At 38.7% G+C, this 24,862-nt stretch overlaps 1 protein-coding gene across 3 annotated transcripts in view; it reads left to right on the top strand.

Moving 5' to 3' along the window:
• Positions 1 to 24,862, top strand: part of LOC105480004 (phospholipase C epsilon 1) — a 348,142-nt gene that overhangs the window by 37,452 nt on the left and 285,828 nt on the right. For all 3 annotated transcript variants that reach the window (XM_071069465.1, XM_071069466.1, XM_071069464.1), the window contains exon 2: positions 100 to 1,669. In XM_071069465.1, the coding sequence (XP_070925566.1) occupies positions 464 to 1,669 (1,206 nt within the window). In that variant the 5' untranslated portion in view covers positions 100 to 463. The remainder of the gene's footprint in view (positions 1 to 99; positions 1,670 to 24,862) is intronic.

The following is a 24,862-nucleotide window of genomic DNA, read 5'->3' as shown; positions in this document are numbered from 1 at the left end:
AAAACAACCTTTTTTGTCTGTATCTTAGGATAGTGAGATCATGTTTTTAAAAAAACTCACTGAGTGCCACAGTGTTTGACATTATCTCTTTTCTTACAGGAAACAGGAATCATTCAAACTGAATTTTAAAATCATTGCAAATCAGTGATGGATCAGAAGTTGCAGAGTGCAATCCCGAGTAAAAGTCTTCAAAAATTTTTGCTTCAGGTAACAGAGGAAGGAAAATTGATCTACCACCTTAAAACCCTGATCTAGAAAAAATATATATTCATGATAGAAAGTTACAACTGAGAAAATTTATTTGCCTCTCAATGCTCCTGAATGAAAGGAATTATCCCTTTGTTCCTTGGGAGGACTTGTGTATCTGAGATTGTTGTAATAATCAATAATTTTATTAAAACCTTGACATGATCATCAGGGAGGAGAAATAGAGCAATAGTCAAAACCTGTGTGTTAGTCCAAGATGACTTCTGAAGAAATTACAGCTTCTGTTCTCATACCTGTGACTCAGAGAAAAGTGGTTTCTGCCCAGTCAGCTGCAGATGAAAGTAGTGAAAAGGTCTCAGACATCAATATTTCAAAAGCACATACTGTCAGACAAAGTGGGGAGACTTCTCATACCATCTCACGACTGAACAAACTTAAAGAAGAACCTTCTGGAAGCAACTTGCCAAAGATTCTCTCAATAACAAGGGAGAAAATAGTGAGTGATGAGAACAGTAATGAAAAATGCTGGGAGAAAAGCATGCCAGATTCTATGAAAAACCTTAACATTAACTGCAACAACATATTGAGAAACCATCAGCATGGCCTTCCTCAAAGACAGTTTTATGAAATGTACAACTCTGTTGTTGAGGAAGACCTGTGTTTAGAAACTGGAATTCTGTCTCCACTGGAAAGAAAGGTGTTCCCTGGAATTCAACTGGAACTAGACAGACCTTCCATGGGCATTAATCCTTTAGGAAATCAGTCAGCAATCATAGAGACAGGCAGAGCAGACCCTGACAGCAGCACGGCAGTATTTCATTTTCATTATGAAGTTGACAGAAGAATGTCAGACACTTTCTGTACCCTATCAGAAAACTTAATTTTAGACGATTGTGGAAATTGTGTACCACTACCTGGGGGTGAGGAGAAGCAAAAGGAAAACTACATGGCATATACCTGTAAACTGATGGAATTGGCCAAAAATTGTGATAATAAGAATGAACAGCTGCAGTGTGATCATTGTGACACCTTGAATGATAAATACTTTTGCTTTGAAGGCTCTTGCCAGAAGGTGGACATGGTATATTCAAGTCATAGCTTTTGTAAGGAAGATTTTACTGACAGTCAAACTGCCAAGACCTTTTTGAGCCATTTTGAGGACTTCCCTGATAATTGTGAAGATGTAGAAGAAGATGCTTTTAAAAGCAAAAAGGAGCGGTCCACTTTGTTAGTCAGGAGATTCTGTAAAAATGACAGAGAAGTTAAGAAATCTGTGTATACCGGAACAAGAGCAATTGTGAGGACTCTGCCTTCTGGCCACATTGGGCTGATTGCATGGAGTTACATAGATCAGAAGAGAAATGGTCCCTTACTGCCTTGTGGGAGAGTAATGGAACCCCTATCAACAGTGGAGATAAAGCAAGGTGGGAGCCGACGTCTGTCAGAAGCCCAGTGGTATCCTGTAAGCATTTGAGTTTCTTTTTACCATTTCTTTAAACTTGCTTTTTAAAAAAAAATCCAACTTTCAATAGTCTTAATTCATGAGAAATTTTAAGATCTGTCAAATTATGATTCTTAGGGTAAGCATTTGTAGTTATTGAAAACATATACTCCAATTGATAGCTATCAAGATTGAGTTGATACTGCAACAACATAAAAGTATGTCAGAAAATACTGGAGGAATTAGAGAGATTTCCTGGTAGTGGAAAAATGGCTCAATTTGTTGATTATCTGTTTGTGTTCTTTTGAGATAAATGCCTGGGTCCTCTTCTATGGTGTAGTTCATTATTGTTTTTAGGTTTCTAGACCTGATGGAACTTAATTCTGATTTTTTACATTTTCCAACTAATGGCCCCACTTCCTTCCCTCTTAAACTTTTTTATGCTATGGATTGCTTTGGGAAAGTAATGAAACCTACGGATTCAGAATAATGTTTTTAATAGAAATAGAAATCATCATAGAGGACAAGTTATGTTGATACACATATATCAAGATTTTTAAAAAATTAACATGGCAATTTAGGTGCTTCTTTATTAATACATTAAATAATAATATCTAGTTATGTGATAACTGTCATAATTTCAAAATAGAATTGGCCCTCTCTATCCTTAGTTTCTATATCCACAGATTCAACCAACTGGATATTGAAAATATTTTTGTAGGAAACAAAAAATAATAATATAACAATAAAAAATAACACAAAATTTAAAAACCAATACACTGTAACACTAGTGTAAGGTATTTTAAGTAATCTAGAAAAGATTTAAAGTATACAGGAAATGCAGGTATGTTATATGCAAATACTAGGCCATCTTTTTTTATTTATTTCTTTTTTATTATAGTTTATGTTTTTTTATTTATTTTATATTATTCTTTTTTTATTTATTTCTTTTTTATTATAGTTTATTATAGTCTAGGGTACATGTGCACAATGTACAGGTTTGTTACATATGTACACATTTGCCATGTTTGTTTGCTGCACCCATCAACTGGTCATTTACATTAGGTATTTCTCCTAATGCTATCCCTCCCCCATTCCCCCACCCCACAACAGGTCCCAGTGTGTGATGTTCCTCTTCCTGTGTCCAAGTGATCTCATTGTTCAGTTCCCACCTATGAGTGAGAACATGCGGTGTTTGGTTTTCTGTTCTTGCGATAGTTTGCTGAGAATGATGGTTTCCAGCTGCATCCACGTCCCTACAAACGACATGAATTCATCCTTTTTTATGGCTGCTTAGTATTCCATGATGTATATGTGCCACATTTTCTTAATCCAGTCTGTCATTGATGGACATTTGGGTTGGTTCCAAGTCTTTGCTATTGTGAATAGTGCCGCAATAAATATACGTGTGCATGTGTCTTTATAGCAGCATGATTTATAATCCTTTGGGTATATCCCCAGTATGGGATGGCTGGGTCATATGGTATTTCTAGTTCTAGATTCTTGAGGAATCGCCACACTGTCTTCCACATTGGTTGAACTAGTTTACAGTCCCACCAACAGTGTAAAAGTGTTCCTATTTCTCCACATCCTCTCCAGGACCTATTGTTTCCTGATTTTTTAATGATAGCCATTCTAACTGATGTGAGAAAGTATCTCATTGTAGTTTTGATTTGCATTTCTTTGATGGCTAGTGATGATGAGCATTTTTTCATGTGTCTGTTGGCTGTATAAATGTCTTCTTTTGAGAAGTGTCTGTTCATTTCCTTTGCCCACTTTTTGATGGGGTTGTTTGTTTTTTTCTTGTAAATTTGTTTGAGTTCTTTGTAGATTCTGGATATTAGCCCTTTGCAGATGAGTAGATTGCAAAAATTTTCTCCCATTCTGTAGGTTGCCTGTTCACTCTGATGGTAGTTTCTTTTGCTGTGCAGAAGCTCTTTAGTTTAATTAGATCCCATTTGTCCATTTTGGCTTTTGTTGCCATTGCTTTTGGTGTTTTAGATATGAAGTTCTTGCCCATGCCTATGTCCTGAATAGTATTGCCTAGGTTTTCTTCTAGGGTTTTTATGGTTTTAGGTCTAACATTTAAGTCTCTAATCCATCTTGAATTAATATTTGTATAAGGAGTGAGGAAGGGATCCAGTTTCAGCTTTCTACTTATGGCTAGCCAATTTTCCCAGCACCATTTATTAAATAGGGAATCCTTTCCCCATTTCTTGTTTTTGTCAGGTTTGTCAAAGATCAGATGGCTGTAGATGTGTGGTATTATTTCTGAGGGCTCTATTCTGTTCCGTTGGTCTATATCTCTGTTGTGGTACCAGTACCATGCTGTTTTGGTTACTGTACCCTTGTAGTATAGTTTGAAATCAGGTAGCATGATGCCTCCAGCTTTGTTCTTTTGACTTAGGATTGTCTTGGCAATGTGGGCTCTTTTTCGGTTCCATATGAACTTTAAAGTAATTTTTTCCAATTCTGTGAAGAAAGTCATTGGTAGCTTAATGGGGATGGCATTGAATCTATAAATTACCTTGGGCAGTATGGCCATTTTCACGATATTCATTCTTCCTATCCATGAGCATGGAATGTTCTTCCATTTGTTTGTCCTCTTTTATTTCACTGAGCAGTGGTTTGTAGTTCTCCTTGAAGAGGTCCTTCACATCCCTTGTACGTTGGATTCCTAGGTATTTTATTCTCTTTGAAGCTATTGTGAATGGGAGTTCATTGGTTATTTGGCTCTCTGTTTGTCTATTATTGGTGTATAAGAATGCTTGTGATTTTTGCACATTGATTTTGTGTCCTGAGACTTTGCTGAAATTGCTTATCAGCTTGAGGAGATTTTGGGCTGAGATGATGGGGTTTTCTAAATATACAATCATGTCATCTGCAAACAGGGATAATTTGACTTCCTTTTGTCCTAATTGAATACCCTTTATTTCTTTCTCTTGCCCGATTGCCCTGGCCAGAACTTCCAACACTATGTTGAATAGGAGTGGTGAGAGAGGGCATCCCTGTCTTGTGCCAGTTTTCAAAGGGAATGCTTCCAGTTTTTGCCCATTCAGTATGATATTGGCTGTGGGTTTGTCATAAATAGCTCTTATTATTTTGAGGTACATTCCATCAATACCGAATTTATTGAGAGTTTTTAGCATGAAGGGCTGTTGAATTTTGTCAAAGGCCTTTTCTGCATCTATTGAGATAATCGTGTGGTTTTTGTCTTTGGTTCTGTTTATATGCTGGATTATGTTTATTGATTTGCATATGTTGAACCAGTCTTGCATCCCAGGGATGAAGCTGACTGGATCATGGTGGAAAAGATTTTTGATCTGCTGCTGGATTCGGTTTGCCAGTGTTTTGTTGAGGATTTTTGCATCAATGTTCATCAGGGATATTGGTCTAAAATTCTCTTTTTTTGTCGTATCTCTGCCAGGCTTTGGTATCAGGATGATGTTGGCCCATAAAATGAGTTAGGGAGGATTCCCTCTTTTTCTATTGATTGGAATAATTTCAGATCAATATTCAGAATGGTACCAGCTCCTCCTTGTACCTCTGGTGGAATTCAGCTGTGAATCCGTCTGGTCCTTGACTTTTTTTGGTTGGTAGACAATTAATTATTGCCTCAATTTCAGAGCCTGCTATTGGTCTACTCAGGGATTCAGCCACCTTACATAAGGGACTTGAGCATCCTTGAACTTTGGTATTCGAGGGGTTAGGTGGCAGTTCTGGAACCAGTTCCTCTCAGATACTGAGGGATAATTGTAGTGATGAATATAAGTCCTTATATTCATAAGTATAGGTTGTATACTTTTGTGTATATTGGATTATGTATATATACTTATGTATATATAGTATGGATTGCCTGAAATTTTCTCAATTTTAGCACTGTAAATTCCACGTCCTGGAAAACCATTCAGACCAAACCAGGGCAGTTGGTCACCCTAAATATCAATAACAGTTTAGGACATCTGTCACAACTGTAATAGGATATGGAAATATCTGTGACTTCTATTGGTAACAAGATCACAGTTACTATTACTGCTACTGAAGTTTGTTGCCTATTTTCAGAATTAAAGGAAGTGCTAAATTTCCTTTGAGATTAATGAAAATAATGAATCATTTTTTTTTCCTCAACCAGATTTTCAGGTCCTCTGAATTCTGTACATGGTCTCCCCTCTGTAAGAATCCTGCTCTAGAAATACACATGGTCAGGCTGCCTGCCCTCAGACCTTATCTGTACATCTGAGGACAGTGCCATATGCCATCTTGGATTTTTTTATCCTGAAAACTCTTGCTTCCTTCAGTCATTCTCTATATGAAACTGTTTCTAGAACTCTCACATTCCAATTCTTCACAAGTCCTTTAAAACCTGGCCCTAGAAATAAGCACCTGGTCTGGAGAAACATCCTTTTTATTGAAATATAAGTGCTATATTTTTACTTTCATCATCATCATCATTGTATTTAGTCTGTTCTCATGATGCTAATAAAGACATACCCAAGACTGGGTAATTTACAGAGAAACAGAGGTTCAATGGACTCAGTTCCACATGGTTGGGGAAGCTAAACAGTCATGGTGGAAGGCAGAGGAGGAGCAAAGACATGTTTTATATGGTGGCAGGCAAGAAATCATGTGCAGGGGAACTCCCATGTATGAAACCATCATATCTTATGAGACTTATTCACTACCATGAGAAAACTATGGGGGAAACTGCCCCCATGATTCAATTATCTCCACCTGACCCTGCCCTTGACACATGGGGATTATTACAATTCAAGGTGAGATTTGGGTGGGGACACAGCCCAACCATATGAGTCATCAGTCAGCGTAGCTAACATTTATTGAGCATTCAACAAATGCCAGATATTGAGCTAAATAATTTACATATTCCACGTTGTACAGTCATCTTAATTACCTTATGATTTTGGTATGATAATTAACCCTATTGTATTGCTAACCAAACTGATTTCCTGGGAAATTATGTACCTCATCCAAGGTTACTTAGCTAGTAAGTGAAATAACTAAGATTTAATCCAGGCAGCTGACACTCTTAAGTAGTTTCTTAAGATCCAGACAGGAATAAAATTCAGAGGAAGCTTTTAAAAGAATGGGAGAATTCTGTTCATTTCAGCATCTGTTGATTGAGTGATCCCATTCACTGATGCTCATAGCATCTCAGACTTGGCCATGTTAGATATGGTGATTGTAACCCTGCTTACACATCACAGTCACTGTCCAGACCCCTCCCCAGGCCCTTTGAATCAGAATCACCGGGGTAGGGCACAGCGTGAGTATTTTTTTCAAAGTTCTTTTGGTGATTCTATAGATTCTGTGGAGTTGAGAACCATTGGCTAGGAGTTTAAACAGAGTTCTTTGCTTTTTGATCAGGACATTTCAGGAATATTTGCCCTTCCCTAAAATCCCTGACATTGCTTGGGTTCTTAGGAACATTTGGGCTGACCTGGGAACCTGCCTGAAAAGTGAAAGCCCACAGGTTCTTCTCTATACAGTTGACCACTCACCCCGTCCAGTGTCTAGGATGTGTTTCTGTGTCTCTTGACCTGATTCCACATGAAACCTGAATCACAGACAAGGAGCCTGTCACCAGCATGCCTGTCCTGCTCAACACTAAGATGACTTGCACAGCATCTCCCTGCCATGAAACTGCTGCTGAGAGCAACATGTCATCTTAGTTAAAAATGCAGTGGTTTAAAAAATCATGTACACTCAAACATTAAGAGCACAATCAAAATTTAAATATAGCAAAGTGAATGGAAATAGGTTGCTTTAGAACCTTTATCATGGTTTCCCTATGAGGGTTGTGAATCGGGTGTAAATTTCAGAACAATTTTTGGTATGCCCATACTCTTCTCCAGTTTTTCGTTTTCTATAGCCCTGCTGCTATTTCTTCTGAACTTGTTCACTGATCCTCAGCTCAAACCTGCCGTTGTTCATCAAAGGCCCTGTGATGGTTAATTTCTAATTAAAAAGGACCAAAGGGATGATGCAAATTGTCTCTTCCCTGCTTCTTAGTCTCTGGAGGCTGGGAGAGGTTGCCACACCTCTGTCAGAGTAGACTCCAGGAACTTTTATCCCCTTGGTCTGAGCAGGCTTGGAGGAGGTTATTGGCATTTTTATTAACCATTAAGATGCAGCTGGGGAATAGGCTGGTTGTCCTGCCCTTTCTTAAGGGGGATTTCTAAAGGGGGGCCCTTTCTGAATATTCAAACCACACCATATCAGGAATGAATCAGTATTTTCTAAGGTATGGTATTCTGTATATCTTGTTTTTTAGTTTAGAGACTGGTAGAAATTCTCAAAAGTTGTACAGGTGGATTATAACTAGTTTCCCCCAGCTCCTATCAATTACTTTCTTCAAAGATGCAGATCTTAATGATATGCTCCTTTTCCTATGTTTTCATTATTTCGTATGTGTCCATTCTAGTTCCTCAATCAGATTGTAAGTCGATTAAGGGCAAGAAATAGGTTCTGCATTTTTTCACTCATATTGCAAGCATAATGCCAAGTACATAGAGAATAAAGGCAATATCATGTTTAGAAATAGTCTCTGGAGTCAGTTGACTTGAATTTAAATTGTGACCCTCACTCCATCACTGACTGGCCATGTGAATTCTGGTACACGGTTTGACCTTTGTTCCTAATTACCCTTTTTAAAAACTGAGAATAATGGTGTTATTGTGTCTTTAAATGAGATGCTACTCACCACACAGTTCTAGCAAGGAGTGAGTGCTGCTCTGCTCACTCTGGCCATTGTGGATATGCTTTGTCGAGAACACATTTCCACCACCTTCTGCTGTTTGTCTTCTCACTCAGGGATGTTTACAGTGGTATGAATTTGAATTCATGCTTCTCAATCTATAGTGTGGTGGTTTGAACAATCCTTCCCACACATTTAAAGAATGTGCTATCTGTCCAATTAATTCCTTGACCCTCGCATTAAACATGTTTTTTTCTAGGATGCCTTGGTCAGAATGACCCATTTAATTTATATTTGCACAGCTGTGTAGAGAAGAATGGATTCGAATAGAAAACATTAATGAAGATTAATGCTTGCTGACATACTAACTACTGGTATCCTCCTTCTCCTCCTCATAAGAAATTAAAACCCTATCCCTTATCCAGTTACAGTCATACTCCCTCTCTCCTGCTCTGAAATAAGACAGGATATTTTGATGGGTGGCTAAAGTCCCCAGGTTAAAGATTGGTTAGGGGTGTTTTTCCTTTTAAAAAAAAATTCTCAATCTGCCTGAATTTTGAGGAGTTTAGATACATATAGTTATCTTGAATGTGAAGTACAAGAAGTTTCTGCTTCTGCCTTGCTGGAATTGCTCATGTAACCCGAGCTCCACATGCACTCAGAGAATGTGAAGGTGCCAGGGCAGAAATTCCACTGGCTCCTGTATTATCACTTCACTTATTTCCCTTCTTTGTTCCACAAGAAGATTTACTGTACAAGAATATGTATGACAAAATAGAAAAAAAAAACTCAGATAAAATAAAGAGTAAAAAACAAAGAATAAAAATGAAAAGTAAAGAATGAATAAAAAAATTTTAAATCAGTCTAGAAAAGCTATAATTTAAAAAGGAAGGTCAAAAGTAGCTTCTGTATTGCTGCTGCTTATTTTACTTTCTTCCTTTTAAAATGTGCCTTTCTTCTTCATACTTCACTCTCAAGAACAGAAAATTAAACCTAAGAGGCAATTATTTTTTGAGTGTTTCACAAAAATACCTTTGTTGGTATACATGTCCTTGATTCTAAATTTTGTCTCTTTCAAATTGAAGAGACCTGAACCTTAGGGGAGAGCCAATGTCTGTTACATGTAAAGGGGCCAACCAGTAATAAATTCATCTTCTAAGTTGTAGTTTTTATGGATGATAAAATATCCATCAAGCCACACTGTTCAATGTTGTCAGGGATTGCTGTTGAGATAGCAACATGTCTTGTTTTCTGGTCTGGAAATTTGGTTGCCCTGGAGCTAGGATACAGTTTGGACCTTGAGATAATTAAAATTTCGTGGGGTGCTTAGGCTTAGCTGGAAGCCTGTGCTTGGTGATTTGCCAGGCTGCCCCTTTCATCACAAAGGGTAGTGCTGGGTTGATGACATGGGTATAGGATGATGCTGGTCCCTTCCTGTTGAGCACAGTGAAAGGGAATCCAGCTTCCTCTCAGCTCCTGTGCAGTTTCGTCACGTCTAGTGCCTCAGTGGAAAATATGATGACTGTCAGAGTCCAGCTTTGTGATGATTGGACTGCTTTCCCTTATTAGCTGCATGATGCACTATGGGATAAATGTCCCCCTGCATATCTGTAGTTATACCAGCCCTTTGGCTAAGATTTGGTAAGAGCGGGAGTGAAAAACCTTGACTCTGGATTCCAGTGTAAGGTAAATGCACTGTGGCCACTGTTATTCTCATAGTAGTCTTGGGACAGTATCAGCATTAGGATTATTATTATTTTTCTTTTCCCTAGATGTCCTACACAATGGGAATTGGCAGCTGGAGAGGCCCCATCCCTGAAATTGGGCCATGGTAGTATGTGGCCTGAAAAGAATTAGATCCAATGGGCGAGGATAAAACCATCTGGTGAAACCCTAATCTGCTCTACAACCTGTATTTTACAGAGTGGGGACTCAAGCTGCCCTCTGAATGACCTCTGAAAAGTCATGAGTCATAGAAGTGGCCCCGTCTGAGCTTAATGGAGTCCTGGGGTTAGAGAGGAGGTTTATCACCCTGTTGCCCAAATGATTCAGCATTCAAGGATTTGAAGCATCAGTGGGGGGGCAGGTGCACCCACTGACCCCCATGACTAGACTAACTGGTGGCTCAGACAGGGTCCTCTCTCAAAAGCTGTTCTCAGACAGCAGGGCTGGGCTTATTTTCTGGCACCATGACAGCCAAATGGTGCCCCTTTCAGTGGTTCTTTATTCTAGTGGCTTGCCTGAACACATTCAGAGCCTCATATTAAATATGGGTCTTCTAGAGCTCAGGCACCAGAACCCTGAACCCCTAACCCCAAGGCTCAGTCCCCTACAAAGAACCCCAAATCCTTCCTTCTTGTTTAGGCCATCACTTCTCAAACCCTCAGAAAGCTCAGCAGAAAACCCCCTCAGCCTTCAGCAACACAAAGTCATGCTCTCATCTTTTAAGGATAGGGAAAGCCAGTCCTTTGAAACACAATAGCAGATTTCCTTGAAGGGGAGGAGAAATGCTTTGGTTTCTTCTTATTTTTTTGTAACAGCTTTATTGACATATAATTCACATACCATACAATTCACCCAGTTAAATTATACAATTCAGTAGTTTTAAATATGTTCACAGATATGTGCAGGCATCACTACAGTCAATTTTAGAACATTTTCATCATCTCAAAAGGCAACCCTGTTTCTTTTAGCTATCACCCTCCATCGCCCCATCCTGTGCCTCTCTCCCAGCCCTAAGCAATCACTAATCCACTTTCTGTCTCTATAGATTTCTCTATTCTGGATGTTTATATGAATGGACTTTTATAGTGTTTGGTCTTGTGACTGGCTTCTTTCACTTAGCATAATCTTTTCAAGGTTAAAGTTTCATTTATACTGTAGCATGAATCAGTACTTCATACTTTTCACTGCTGAATAATATTTCATTGTATGATTATGCCCCATTTTATTGATCTATTCATAAATTGTTGGACATTGACTTGTTTCCACTTTTGGATTATTATGAATAATACTGCTGTGAGCATTCTAGCAGAAGTTTTTGTGTGGATATAATTTCCATTGCTTTTGGATAAATACCGAGGATTGGAATTGCTGGGTCACTTGATAACTCTGTTTAATCTTTTCAGCAATGGCCAGACTGTTTTCCAAAACAGCTGCACATTTTACGTTCCCACCAGCAATGTAAAAGTGTTCTGGTTTCTCCATATCTTTTTTTTTTTTTCCTGGAGACACAGTCTTGCTCTGTTGCCCAGGCTGGAGTGCAGTGCCACGATCTGGACTCACTGCAACCTCCGCCTCCTGGGTTCAAGCAATTCTCCTGCCTCAGCTTCCCGAGTATTTGGGATTACAGGTGAGTGCCACCACGCCCTGCTAATTTTTATATTTTTAGTAGAGACAGGGTGTCGCCATATTGGCCAGGCTGGTCTCAAACTCCTGACCTCAGGTGATCCACCCACTTTGGCCTCCCAAAGTGGTGGAATTACAGGTGTGAGCCACTGCACCCAGCCCAATTTCTCCACATCTTGAACAATGTTTCTTATTGTCTGTCTTTTGGTTATAGCCATCCTAGTAGGTATAAACTGATATTTCATTGTTTTGATTTGCATCTTCCTGAAGGCAAATGATGCTGAACATCCTTTCATGTGCTCTTAGCCATAGGTGAAATTCTTTGCTCATTTTTAAATTGAGGTGTCTTTTATATTTTTGATATATATTCTGGATATAAGTTCATTATCAGATATATGATTTGCAAAATAGATTTAGATATATGTATAGGTATAGATATATGAATGAAGATAAAGAAAGTGGCAAAGGAGGTTTACACTTTTATTTACAGTGGAGATTGTTAAACATGTCCCTTGGACATTCATCTCCTTCTCAATGTTTCTCACATTATTCTACCAGCAACAACTTTCAAATATGATTAAAATATATATATTTTTTGTAGTGGCAAGATCTTGCTGTGTTGCCCAGGCTAGTCTCCAACTTCTGGCCTCAAATGATCCTCCTGCCTCAGCCTCGGAAAGTACTGGGATTACAGGCATGCGCCACTGTGCCTGGCCCCAAATATGATTTAAAAAATTTTCCAACTTCTCCAGATTCTCCCAAACTCCAGTCCACATAGCTTTTCTTTTTTTTCCCTCCTCCCTTTCTGCCTAAATGTTATTATCTAAATTGTTTTTCTTATTATCCAAACTCTGCACCCCAGTACAGTGGCTGGGAATGAGATTGTCAGTCCACAACCTTGGGCACAAGGATATCATCCAACACAGTGATGGTTAAGGAAGAGGTCGCCACATCACAATAATGCACTCTGTTATGCACAGGTACAAGCAGGGCCATCACTAGGGTGAGATGAGTGAGTGTCTCACCCTTGTGCACCTTCTCTCAGGGTCTCAGAAGTGCCACCCATATACTTCTTAGTGAGTGCCTCCTTAAATTGTGAGTGCTAGGCAGCTCTCTTGTCTCACTCTAGTCCCAGCCTTGGTACAAGGGCCTAAGGGAGTCCATGGTTTAGAAATGAATACCATCTTCCTAGTTCAGGAATGACCTTGACTGAACCCTCATATACATCAATACAGATATTTGTAAAATAAAAGCTAAGAGTGGCTTCTGCATTTTTAAATGGTTGAAAAAATCAAAAGAAGAATACTATTTCATGACATGAAAATTATATAGAATGGAAATTTTATTGTTCATTAATAAGGGTTATGGAACACAGCCACACTCATTCTTTTATGTATTGTCTGTTGGTGCTTTTACCCTCTAATGGCAAAGTTAAATAGCTGCCAGACACTGTGTGACCTGCAGAAACTAAAATATTTGTTATCTTGTCCTTTACATGAAACCTTTGGCTATCCTTGGCTTAGAACATTCCTCGCTACCTGGCTAACTCCTATTCAGGTTTCAGGCCTGAGCTTAGTTTCACATTCTCTTGGTGGTTTTCTCCGCCAGCCCCCAACTCGCATCCTGGACCCTAGGCCAGAGTTTCTGACAGTCAGTGCTCAATATGTATTTCTCAAATGAATCTTTGAATTATAAATGAAGAAGGACGGTTTCCACCCACTTCTGCTGTCTCCTTCTTTCCTTCTTCAGAACCACTGCAGGCTTGTTAGCTGTCCTCCCCTTGACCCTCAGAGCTTGGAACTAGTTCTTTTGTGCAATACCTGTAGGACAGAATCAGGATTTTCCATTGAAATTTAAAAGGGTCTTTTTCAGTCCTGCAAACCCAGAAGTCCATGCTTGTCATCTCCCCAGACTTGGCCTGAAAGGTCATGTTTTCATCTCCTTGTCCCTGGCTCCCCATTTCAACTGACTGTTAGAACCCTTGAGAAAGTTTCTGGATCCTTTTTGCTTCCAAGGGATCACCTGAGACTGCTGTGTGCTTCAGTGGGCCAAGAAGGAAAGATGCCCCGCGATCTCAAGACCCCAGAGCTCTGTCTCTGCTCTTCAGAACCCCCAGTGCTTCCTAGAGAGCGTTTTCCCCATGGACTGGAGGGAGTCTAGCTTCTGTCAGTGGGAGTTCGGGGATGGGCGTGGTGGTGAAGGGATAGGGACAGCATGCTGTCGTTATAAGTTGGGGAGATCATTTCATTCCTGGGTGTTGGAAGTTGTTTGTCTAGTTCCTTCAAACCATTTGACACCAATACTCTTGACAATAGACCTGAAACGGCACCCGTCTCTTCTAAAAAGATCCAGGTGCCAAATCCAGCTCTGCCAATGGCTGTTTGTGTGACTTGAGCAAATCACTTTAGGGCCGAGAATTTTAGGTGTTTTTCAGTATTAAAAAAAGAGGGAGGACAGACATGTATTCATTGTCTGCTATATGTCAGACACTGTGTCTATAATTTGCATATAGTAATTTAACAGATTATAAATTATATACTTCCTCTTAAGTCTAAAATTGTACCAGTCTGTGGCTTCCTGATTTAAATCCTGACCCTGAGTTTCAGGTCGAGTGAATATTCTACCTCCCCCAGCAATGCCTCCGTGAGGTTTGATTTGGAATGAGTCTTGTGACTCACTCCCTGACACTCTGTGTAGTAGAAGGGCAGAGGATTTGGCTAAGCCTGGAAATGTCTGTAGAAGTAAGATGGTAAGTACTGGCTGGATGCTCACTGTGTCTTATACTGGGCTTCCCAGATGTCTTGTCTTTTATCTTCTCTTTCCTTTCATTCTCATGGCGACTGTCTATGAGGTTAAACACCCCCATTTCATTGGTCACTGTGTGACCAATGTCACACTGTGTCAGCACTTGAACCCAGGTCTGGCGACGTCTAAAGTCCATGCTCATAACTGCTCCTAAGTTCCTCTGGAAGATTCTGATGCAACTTACCCCTATAACTTGGCAGAAATTCTGTTCTCTTATTAAATGTGCAAATGTTGAGCTGGATAAGTCCCTGAGCTCTTTTTTTTTCTTCAAATGCGAACTGGGTGTGACTTTTGGATGAAATGGGAGATGCAGGGAACAATACCAATTCTTAATGCGAGGGGTGTGTTGTCTATTGAACTGGCTGAGATTTATTTTTTATGACTCAGCCTGCTAGGAGGAGAAAACCAAGCCCCAAGGTTTGAATGTTTTATGGAATTGCTATAATTTAGAAGTACAGTTAAGAAGTTTTATAAGTAAGTAAGCAAGAACAAAGTCCAAAGCAAACTGCACACATCTTGAGTCAGAACCTATAGCTTATTCACTCTCATGCTGAGATACCCAAAACTACTGGGAACATATGTTAGTATTTTTCCATTTTAATTTAGTTTTCTGTGATCTCCCAGGGTTCTGACCAACTGACCTAAGTATGAAAGACATGACTCAGTAGCATTTCTTTCCATAGTCACACCATTAAAATGAAGTTTTCACCTACTTCACAAGGTTGTGAGGCGGGAGGAAAAAAAATCTAAGCATGTTGTATATTAAAGTGCTTGGAAAACACTATTTAAACCTCCCTGCAAGTATAACTTTTCTCCCCTTACTCCATGCTCTAAAGGATTCAGAGTGAGGCACCCAGAGGAAAAACAGACACAAAACTACAGAGGAGGCAACAAAACAAAACCAGAGGCAGCCTGTTTTCCTTTCTTAAAGGCTGCAAGCGCAGAGTCGAACCCGCTATGGAAACCCGACACTTTGGTTTCCCTTTCAGGGTGCTGGCATGAATGAATAATAACTTCATTTTCAACTTGAGGTTAGATAACTTTTATCACCAACACCCACTTCATTTTCTCCCTATGTTTTAATAGAATAAGGAATAGGGAATCAATTTGTTGGTAGACCATGTTGAGTAGCTTAGCTTCAGAAAGATTTAGCACCAAATTGTAAATGGTGACACTTTAATAGCAACTGTGATGTGCATTGGGAGCCAGCCTGTGGGAGTTTGGCAGTTGGAAAGCCCCATAGCTTCATTTTTTCCAGATTTTTGTACCCTTCCATCAGATAGTAACTCCTTAGCCTTGAGAAACTCTCTTCCAGGACAAGGGGAAAGTTTATTTGAGTTTGAATTCTAAATTGTTTAATAGCAAATGCATTATTTGTCTCTTTAATGAGACCAAGAAAATGGCCTCAGACCCTGGTTGAACAAGCCAGTTCTCCTTTTGATGGCCACAAACCAAATATGGGCAGTGTAATGATGGTATGACTCTGGCCTGACTAATATTTTTGTGAGGAGAATGCCATTATTATGGTGACCATATTTTCCAAATAAAAAATTGGGAACTTTTTATTCAGAGGAAAGAGGGGCAGAATATTTGAAATTGAGACTGACCCAGGAAATCCAGAATGAATGGTCTTGGTAGCTATTGATCACAGCATAAAGGAAAAAGAATGTGAATGAACCAGTGCAAATCTAATTGGTTGCTAGAAAAGTCAGGAGCCTCAAAATGAATGACTTGCTAGTGGTGGCAAAGAACCACTATCTACATGTAAAGACAACACATTAGATGCCCAGATAATCCAGTGACTTGTTTTTCTCAGAGTTTTCATTTTTCTATATTTTTTCCAAGTACATTTAGCAGCTACCATGTTTTGGAAATGTGAAAGTAATGAAATAGATTTATTTTAAACTCCAGGTCTTGCTCAGCTAAATAAGGGTTGTCCCTTTCCAAGGAATCACCTTGAAAGGTTGCCCCCACTTTCCATTTATGCTGCCATTATGCACAATGTCTCAACCCTTGGATTGAGATTTTTAGGAACAATCCATTCAAGCATCCTGACTAGTGCTGGTTTGGGTCCATACTGACATGTGATTATAAAGGACAGAATTGGTTTTATTGGAGATCTTAAAAACTGAATGGAGGTGAAAGGAGGTGTCTGGAAATATTTTAAGCAAAGGTAAAACTACATGTTTTGTATACAAAACACAAACTTGAACACAGACTTGGCCATTGCTTCGCAGTCCTGGCCATGGCTCTCTTCAGTGTTGATGGACAGTTCAGAGGCACTCACAAACTCAGAATGCAGCTTTGGTTTGTACTGAGCCTCGTGGGCACAAAGCTCATGCCAAAGGGCAGTTTGGAATTTAGCCCTATCTCCTCCACCTTCTTTGGCTAGATGCCCTTCTACAGGGCACAACATGCCCAGCCCTGTATGGTCATGCTAGCTAGTAGCACATGGAACAGAAGCAGAAGAGCTTCTGAAACCCAAAACTTCGATTGTTTTTTTTTTGGATTCATACATTATGTGCTCAGAATAGTGGAGTCCGTGGAGTTCCAATGGCCTAAAATATGAAGACATTAAATTAATTCAGGTGAATGGTTTTCTACATGAATATAAAATAATTATTTGGTAACTTTATGAACTATAGATTCTTGAACTGGCTCACCTTTTTAAAAATTTTTTTAATTATTATTATTTTTTCTTTAGAGACAGGGTCTTGTTCAGTCTCTAGGCTGAAGTATAGTGGTACAATAATAGCTCACTGCAGTCTGGAGCTCCTGGGCTCAAGCAGTTCTCCTGCCTCAGCCTCCTGAGAAGCTAGGATTATAGATGCATACCACCATGCCCAGATAATTTTAAAAAAAATTTTTCTAGAGACTACATCTTGCTTTGTTGCCCAGGTTGGCCTCAAGTAATCCTCTTGCCTCAGCCTCCTGAGAAGCTGGGAATACGGGCTCATGCCACCACACCTGGCTAATTAAAAAAATATATATATGTATATATATATATATATATTTTTTTTTTTTTGTAGAGGTGGGGTCTCACGTTGTTGCCCAGGTTTGTCTCAAGCTCCTGGCCTCAAGCGATCTTTCCTCCTTGACCTCTCAAAGTGTTGGGATTACAGGCACGAGCCGTGGTGTCTGGCCTGGCCCATCTTCTCTAATCATGTTCAGCCCCTTGGTTTATGGATAACTGGCCAAGGCCCTAGAGAGGTGAAGTTACTTGAACAGGTCTACATAGCTAATGATGGAAGATCCAGAACTGGAATCAAGGTCTCTATAGACTCTCTCTCCTCACCTCTAAAATAGTATAAAGATACATTTCTGATACAAATAACTGTGTCACCTAGTAGGTTCTCTGTTGATGTTGGCAGATTCTGAACCCTAATGCCTTTACAGTTCCTGGGATGCACAGTTTCCTGAAACACAGCACCAGCCCTGGAAGAGTTCATGGTGGGATAGTGGAGGCAGACATGTCTGTCTCATTTATTTCATCCTCTTCCCAGGCTGTAAATAACCTTGGTTGGTGCATAGTTTATCAGGTTTGTCCTGCCTTCTCTGATCCATTCCGGTCTTCCTGGATGATCCTGTCTTCATTTCTTTAAGAAACTGGCACATCTTGTTGCAATAACATTGTCAATTCTTTAAGTGCTCAGAGATGCCCTTTTAATTTGGATGTAGCCAGGTTTTGTGAGTTCATTTCTCCCCTTAGTCTAGTTTCTTTCCATCCTTCACTTGGCAGGTAGTTCTCTCTGGTTAATGAGTGTGAGTGCTTCAAAGCATACAGAGCAGCCATGGGATCCCTCCCAGTCTCTCAGGAGGATATTTCCCGTTGTTCTTTTTCTTTTATTTGTGAGAAGCAGAGCCAAATGCAAGACACTGAGCCCAGCAGGAGGGGCCAGACCTGGCCCAGGAAGAGCCAGTATGGTCTGGGCTGCAAGGAATTGAGCCAGGAATCCCAGGCTCATAAAACATCAGCACTGCAAGGGCCTTAGAGACCATCGGGTCCAACCCTTCATTTTCAGAATAGGCAACTGAGGCTCAAAGAGACAATGGCCTTTCACATGTCCAGTCAGGCATCAGTTTCAGAGCCAGGCCTGGAGCCCAGGTTGTTCTCAGATCAACTTTCCTGCCCTGTGCCAGGATGCCAAACGCTACTTCTGACCCATTGGGCGTGGAGCTGAACTGATCAAATTATAACATCTAAGTAATCGAGGGCTTGGGGCTCCATAATGATTAAGGGTATGAGGTTAGAGGTATGCCTAGTTTCAAATTCTGACCCTGCACTTACTATTTATAGCTTGGAGGCTTAATGCAAGTTACTTACCCTCTCTCTGTCTCTATTTATTTCTAAATAGTTGTACTTGCCTCTTAGAGTTGTTGTAAAGATTAGTAGACTTTTATATGTTAAATGTTAACATAAGTTAACAAACATGTTACAAATTTTTCAGTATTTAGAATAGTAGCTGACACTATGTACCTGTTGTTGTTTCCTTTTATTCTTTTTTAAAATTTTGTCATTTTTTATAAATAACCTTTTAAAAAATAAATAACCTTTTAAAAAATAAAAAGCCAAATTTAGCAGTGGATTTTGTATATCAACTTTAGTGACACAGTTAATAAGTTCTGATAACCCACTACCATTGGACCAGCCTTCTCTGATTCCTGTCTTGATTTTTAGCCACAATGCTATATTACCTCCAGGTAAATAAAGATTTTTCTCTAGGGACCCTGACAGAATAGCTGTAAAACATGGGATACTGTCTGTTAAGTGCTATATGAGTGGCAGGCAGATTTGGGTAGTCTTAGAAGGCTTCATGGGAGACGTGGGATATTAGTTCTGCCAGGGGCCAAAATTGCTTGTCTCCCTACCAGTGAGAAGGCAAAGTGTTCTGCCATAAGAAAATTCATCACCATTTTCTTTCACAGGAGTCCGTGGGACTTATTCCAAAAATAATATTGATTTCTGAGGCCCTTTTGCCATTTTGTTTTAGCCAGTTCTTTTCCTCCCCCCTTTTATGACTTCATATAAAATTTAAAGGAATATAATTACTCTCAATAGAATTGAAATTTTCCTGTTTTGTTTTCAAAGCATCTATTGTAAAAATTGCCTTCTATACTTTGCAGAAATTGTTGCCAGCATCTGTTGATGTGAGGCAAAGGGGACCAATGTATTTATTTTTATTTGGTTTTTTGTTTATATAGTTGGTCATTTTCAGTAGTGAGATAAGCACCGATGAACTTAACAGCCAAGAGTAAAACTAGAACCTTGATAAACCCTATGCCTAGCCGTGTGGTTCCCCCTTCTTGGCCACCCTAAACCTCTGCCTGTCCCTCCCTTCCCAGGTACTATCTTCCTTAATTCTGTTTCTGTCATTCCCTTACTTTCCTTTTTATACAGTGTTATTGCATCTACATGTATTCTTAAGAACTGTACATTTTTAATAAATGCCACTGAATTGCACACTTCAAAATGGTGATTACTATGTGAATTCACATCAATAAAAAACTACAGATTTTAAATTTTAGTTGTTTTGAAGTTTATATAAAGGTATACTATGTACAATCTTTTGGGACTTATTTTGCACTGTATTATATTCCTAAGATTCTTTTATACTTTTGTAGGTTGCTGTAGTTCATTTGTTTTGATTGCTGTATTATATTCCTGTATGTGAATATATCATACTTTACTGATGCATTCTCCAGTTGATAGACATTTTAAGTGTTTCTATGTTTTTGGTATTGTAAACAATCCACCCATGAATATTTTTGATGTTCTTTGTTATATGTGTACAAAATTTTCTCTTGGATATATCCCTAGAAGGCAAACTGTTGAAACACAGGGTATGTGAATGTTCAAATTTAGGAGATAGTAGTAAACTGTTTTCTAAAGTGGTTGCAACAGTTTACACACCCCCCAACCCCTGCCACCATGATGTACAAAATAGTCTTTGGATCTACATTTTCTCTAATAATTTATATGTTTAAACTTGTTATTTTGCCAATCAAATGGATTAAAGATATTTATCTGTTTAATTTTGCATTTTCCTGATCACTGATGATGTTTACCATATTGTCGTGTTTTAAATGGCCATGTAGTTTTTTTGTGTGTAAAATGCCCATTTTCTGTTGGGTTCCTTGTGCTTCTTTATTGATTTGTAGGATTTATTAAATCTCTCTCTATATCTATATATCTATATATAATACATTTATATATTTAATATAGTATATATATTATATATGTGTGTATATATATATATATAGAGAGAGAGACAGAGTCTTACTCTGTTACCCATGCTAGAGTGCAGTGGCAGGATCATGGCTTATTACAGTCTCAAACTTTTGTGTTCAAAAGATCCTCCCCACTTCAGCCTCCCAAGTAGCTGGGACTACAGGCATGCATGCCTGGCTATTTTTTTTAAATTATTTTTTGTAGGGATGGGGTCTCACTCTGTTGCCTAGGCTGGTCTTGAACTCCTGAGCTCAAGCTATGCTCCTGCCTCAGCCTCCCAGACTACTGGGATTACAGGCATGAGTCAGTGTGCCTGGCCAGATATATTCTTAATATTATCTTTTTTTGTTTGTGTATATTGTTAATACTTTCTCCTAGATTTAAATTGTCTTCGCTTTTTTTGTAAGATTTTGAATAAACACAATTCTTAAATTTTATAGTCAAATTTATTAAAGTTTAATGATCACTGCTTTTGGTTTATTAAATGTTTTCTCTCTACCTAAAGTCTAAGATACTCACTTATATTTTTCTGCTAGAAGCTTTAAAGTTTTATTTTTGACATCGAATTCCCTAACCCATTTAAATCTTTGATTTTGTATATGGTGTGAGGTAGGGAGGAGTCCATTGTCATTTTCTGTGTCAGTATCCATTTTCCAGCTCTAATCTGACATGTCACCTCTGTCATATACCAAAATTCCATGCATGCGTGGGCCTTCTCTGAGCCGTTTAATTTAGTTCATTGGTTAATTTATCCATCACTGTGCCAGTAACATTAGGAAGTCCTAACAACTTTTTTAAAGAAGTGTCTTTACTATTCTTGGCCCTTTAGTTACCCTGTCTGTCTGTCTGTCTGTCTGTCTGTCTGTCTGTCTCTCTCTCATAATTATTGTTGAAGTATAACACATCCACAGAAAAATACACAAATCACACAAGGTGTACAGGTCAATGTATTTCACAAAGTAAACACAGATTTAACCAGCACCCAAGCCCACAAATGGAATATTGGCACCCCAGAAGCCTTCATTGTATCTCCTTTCAGTGTCCCTTTCCTTCCCACAAAACAAACTAGTATTGTCTTCTAACACCATTCGCTTGGCCTATTTTTGAACATAATATAAAAGAATTCATAGTTGGTACATTTTGTATGTCTTCTTTTACCCAACGTTATATCTGTAAGATTCATCCATGTTGCTGCATGTAGTTATAGTTTGTGCATTCTCATTGCTATTTCCCATTTCATTTCATGAATATTCCACTCTTTATTCATTCCCCTGTTAACAGTCATTTGGTTTGTTCACAATTTGGGGCTACTATGAATAGTGCTAGTCTGCTTCCTACCAGCCTTTAAGTCCTTGCCTGAGCTAGTTACCTCTTCTTGTCATGTCTCTATTTATTACACATATTAGTCCGTTTTCACACTGCTATAGAGATACTACTGGAGACTGGGTAATTTATAAACAAAGGAGGTTTAATTGACTCACAGTTCCACGTGGCTGGGGAGGCCTTAGGAAACTTGCAATCATGGCGGAAGGGGAAGAGGCACCTTCTTCACAAGGTGGCAGGGGACAGAGAAAGCATGCGAAGGAGGAACTGTCAAACACTTATAAAACCATCAGATCTCATGAGAACTTATTCACTACCATGAGAACAGCATGGGGGAAACTTCCCCCATGATTCAATCTCCAGTCATCTCCCACCAGAACCCTCCCTCAACAGGTGGGGTCTATGGGGATTACAGTTAGAGATGAGATTTGGGTGGGGACACAGAGCCAAACTATATCACTCCCCTACTTAAGATCCTGGCCATTTTACAAAACCTAAGTAAGTACATCCCATCCCTTTTGTGAAGAACTCTTAGACTACCCTAATCTACCAAGTTCTTCCCTGTCAGGGTGTCTAACCTTGTAGCTTATGAGTTGAACTATAAGTGTAATACTTGGAAGGTTTTTTTGCAAAAAATAAAAATTAAGAAAAAAACAAAAAAATAATTTTCTAGCACATATGAATTAAGAAAAGTTTTTCCTAAACATGTAAACACTGGGTTTACTTGTAGTCATATGCAAGGAAAGGAGGGAAGAAACAGCTTCCAAGAGTTTGTTCAATTCAAAGAGGTGATTGACATAACCAACTTCCATTTCATCTTTCTTCAGAAGAAAGTGTAGGCTAGGTTCACAGCATGAAGTGATGGAGAAAATGATCAAGATTGTTGACTTACATGGTTCTGCTCCTAACTCTGGCCAGTTTATGGGATGGGATACTTGTAAGAGCTGAAGCAGAGTATTAATATTTAGTTTATGAAGCTGTCAGATCACTAGGCAATGGAAACTTGAAAAGGTCTCCTCAACTACTTTTTCAGATTAAGGATTTTGGGGTACCAAAAAGCCATGTGACTTAGTAGTGGTTTGAAATGCATCATTTTCTTACCTATGGGACAAGATATCTGAATACACTGAATTAGAAAATGTTAAGATAAAAGCAAAATTCAAGCCAAACAAATAAGACTTTCAGAGTTACTTAGAAGAAATGGAAATTGCAGAAGAGATTTGCAGTTTGCATGTGTAAGAACCATGCATGAAGATTTTGCCAGCTGCTCCGGTCTAGTTAGATGATTAAACATCTGCTTCATCATTGAAGCTCATTGTAAAAGAAACTGATCCATCTAAAAAAGAAGCCATGCCCATCCAAAGGATACATCATGCAAATAATTTTGTAGATAAGTATATGCATCCCAAAACTAGCCGGAAATTTCTGATTATGTGGTCAAACACTTGGCAATGTTGGAGGCCAGTGGGCATTGTAAAATTACTGCTAAGATTGAAACTTAAAGTGGCTGTTAGTAAAATAGGCCTGGATTCAGAATTGAAATGTGCTGGAACTGAATATAGTCCACAGTTTCTAAACCTGCTAAACATCAGTATTCTCATCAATGTGATTAAAATTGAACAGTGACAAGTACACACCTACATACCTACTTGTGATCATGTTACTCACTACTTGGATGCCTTCATTTGTATTTGTTTAATCTTACCTAACTTGGCTTTCAACTTAAAACTACAAAAGTAATACACTCTCCTTGTAAAGAAAAATCGGTGTATAAAACGTTTAAAGTGACCTCTTCTTCTCCAATTTCTCCTACCAGGTGAACAAACAGTTCATTGGTTCTGGTTTCACACTTTCCCATGAATTCTGTCTAGGTTTTCAGCTTCTTCAGGGCATGAATTTCTTATTTAATTTTGTAATCCTTTTTATGCAGAATAGTGCTTTGCACAAAACAAGTTCTCAGTACATAACTTATTTGACTAATGATTGATCGAATAAGGATTGGAGGGGAGAATGCCCACATGGAAACTTACAGGCATGTAACCAAGCCAAAAAGCAATGTTTTCATAGTTCAATTCAGTTGCATTTGACAAGAAGTATTACTAATAACCTTTAAAGGAGCACTCTAGTTGCTACTTTTCTACTTCCTCCTTCCCCCTAAATACCAACTCACAAAGAGATAATAAACAAATCTTTGAGAAAAGGGAAGTGTGAGTCCCTCCTCCCTACTTCAGTACCCTTCTTAGAGTAAGGGACATGAGGCAGGAGAGCCTGGGGAAGACAGGAGAGGTGTCCTCGCAGTAGATAAATCTGTTTCTTTGTATTACCTGACTGTAAAATTTGCTGTGGAGCATTTTTATTGGTAATTTCTTTTGCAGATGTTTCTGGAGAAAGTTGAAATTATGCTGGTAAAAGCATATCTAGACTCCATATTGCGAATTTAAACATAATGTATTTTATTTCCTTAAGCAAAAAAGGAACTATTTTTCCCCTCCTTCTTTTCTTTCTTTCTTTTTTTAGCAAAAAAAAAAGGAATGAGGAAAGTCCAAAGTTTTTTTTCTATTTGGACTGAAAAATTAATTATTGCTTTGGGAATAAAGGTAGTGAGCATCATATCTCATTTCTAGTTAACTAGTAGTTCCCTTTATATACAAAGAGCAATTACTTTTGAAGACTAAAAAAATATATAGTCTTAAGGTGTGCTTCATATTATTTCCCCATGGTTTCATTTTTATTGTATTATCCTCTGACTCCATGACAAAATGTTTATTTGGTGCTTGCAAATTGAAAAAATCTGGAG

Source organism: Macaca nemestrina, chromosome 9 (assembly GCF_043159975.1).
Source record: "Macaca nemestrina isolate mMacNem1 chromosome 9, mMacNem.hap1, whole genome shotgun sequence".
In the NCBI taxonomy this organism is placed as follows: Eukaryota; Metazoa; Chordata; class Mammalia; order Primates; family Cercopithecidae; genus Macaca; species Macaca nemestrina.
The sequence above is the reverse complement of the archived record's forward strand: the minus strand, read 5'-3'. Positions and strand labels throughout refer to the sequence as shown.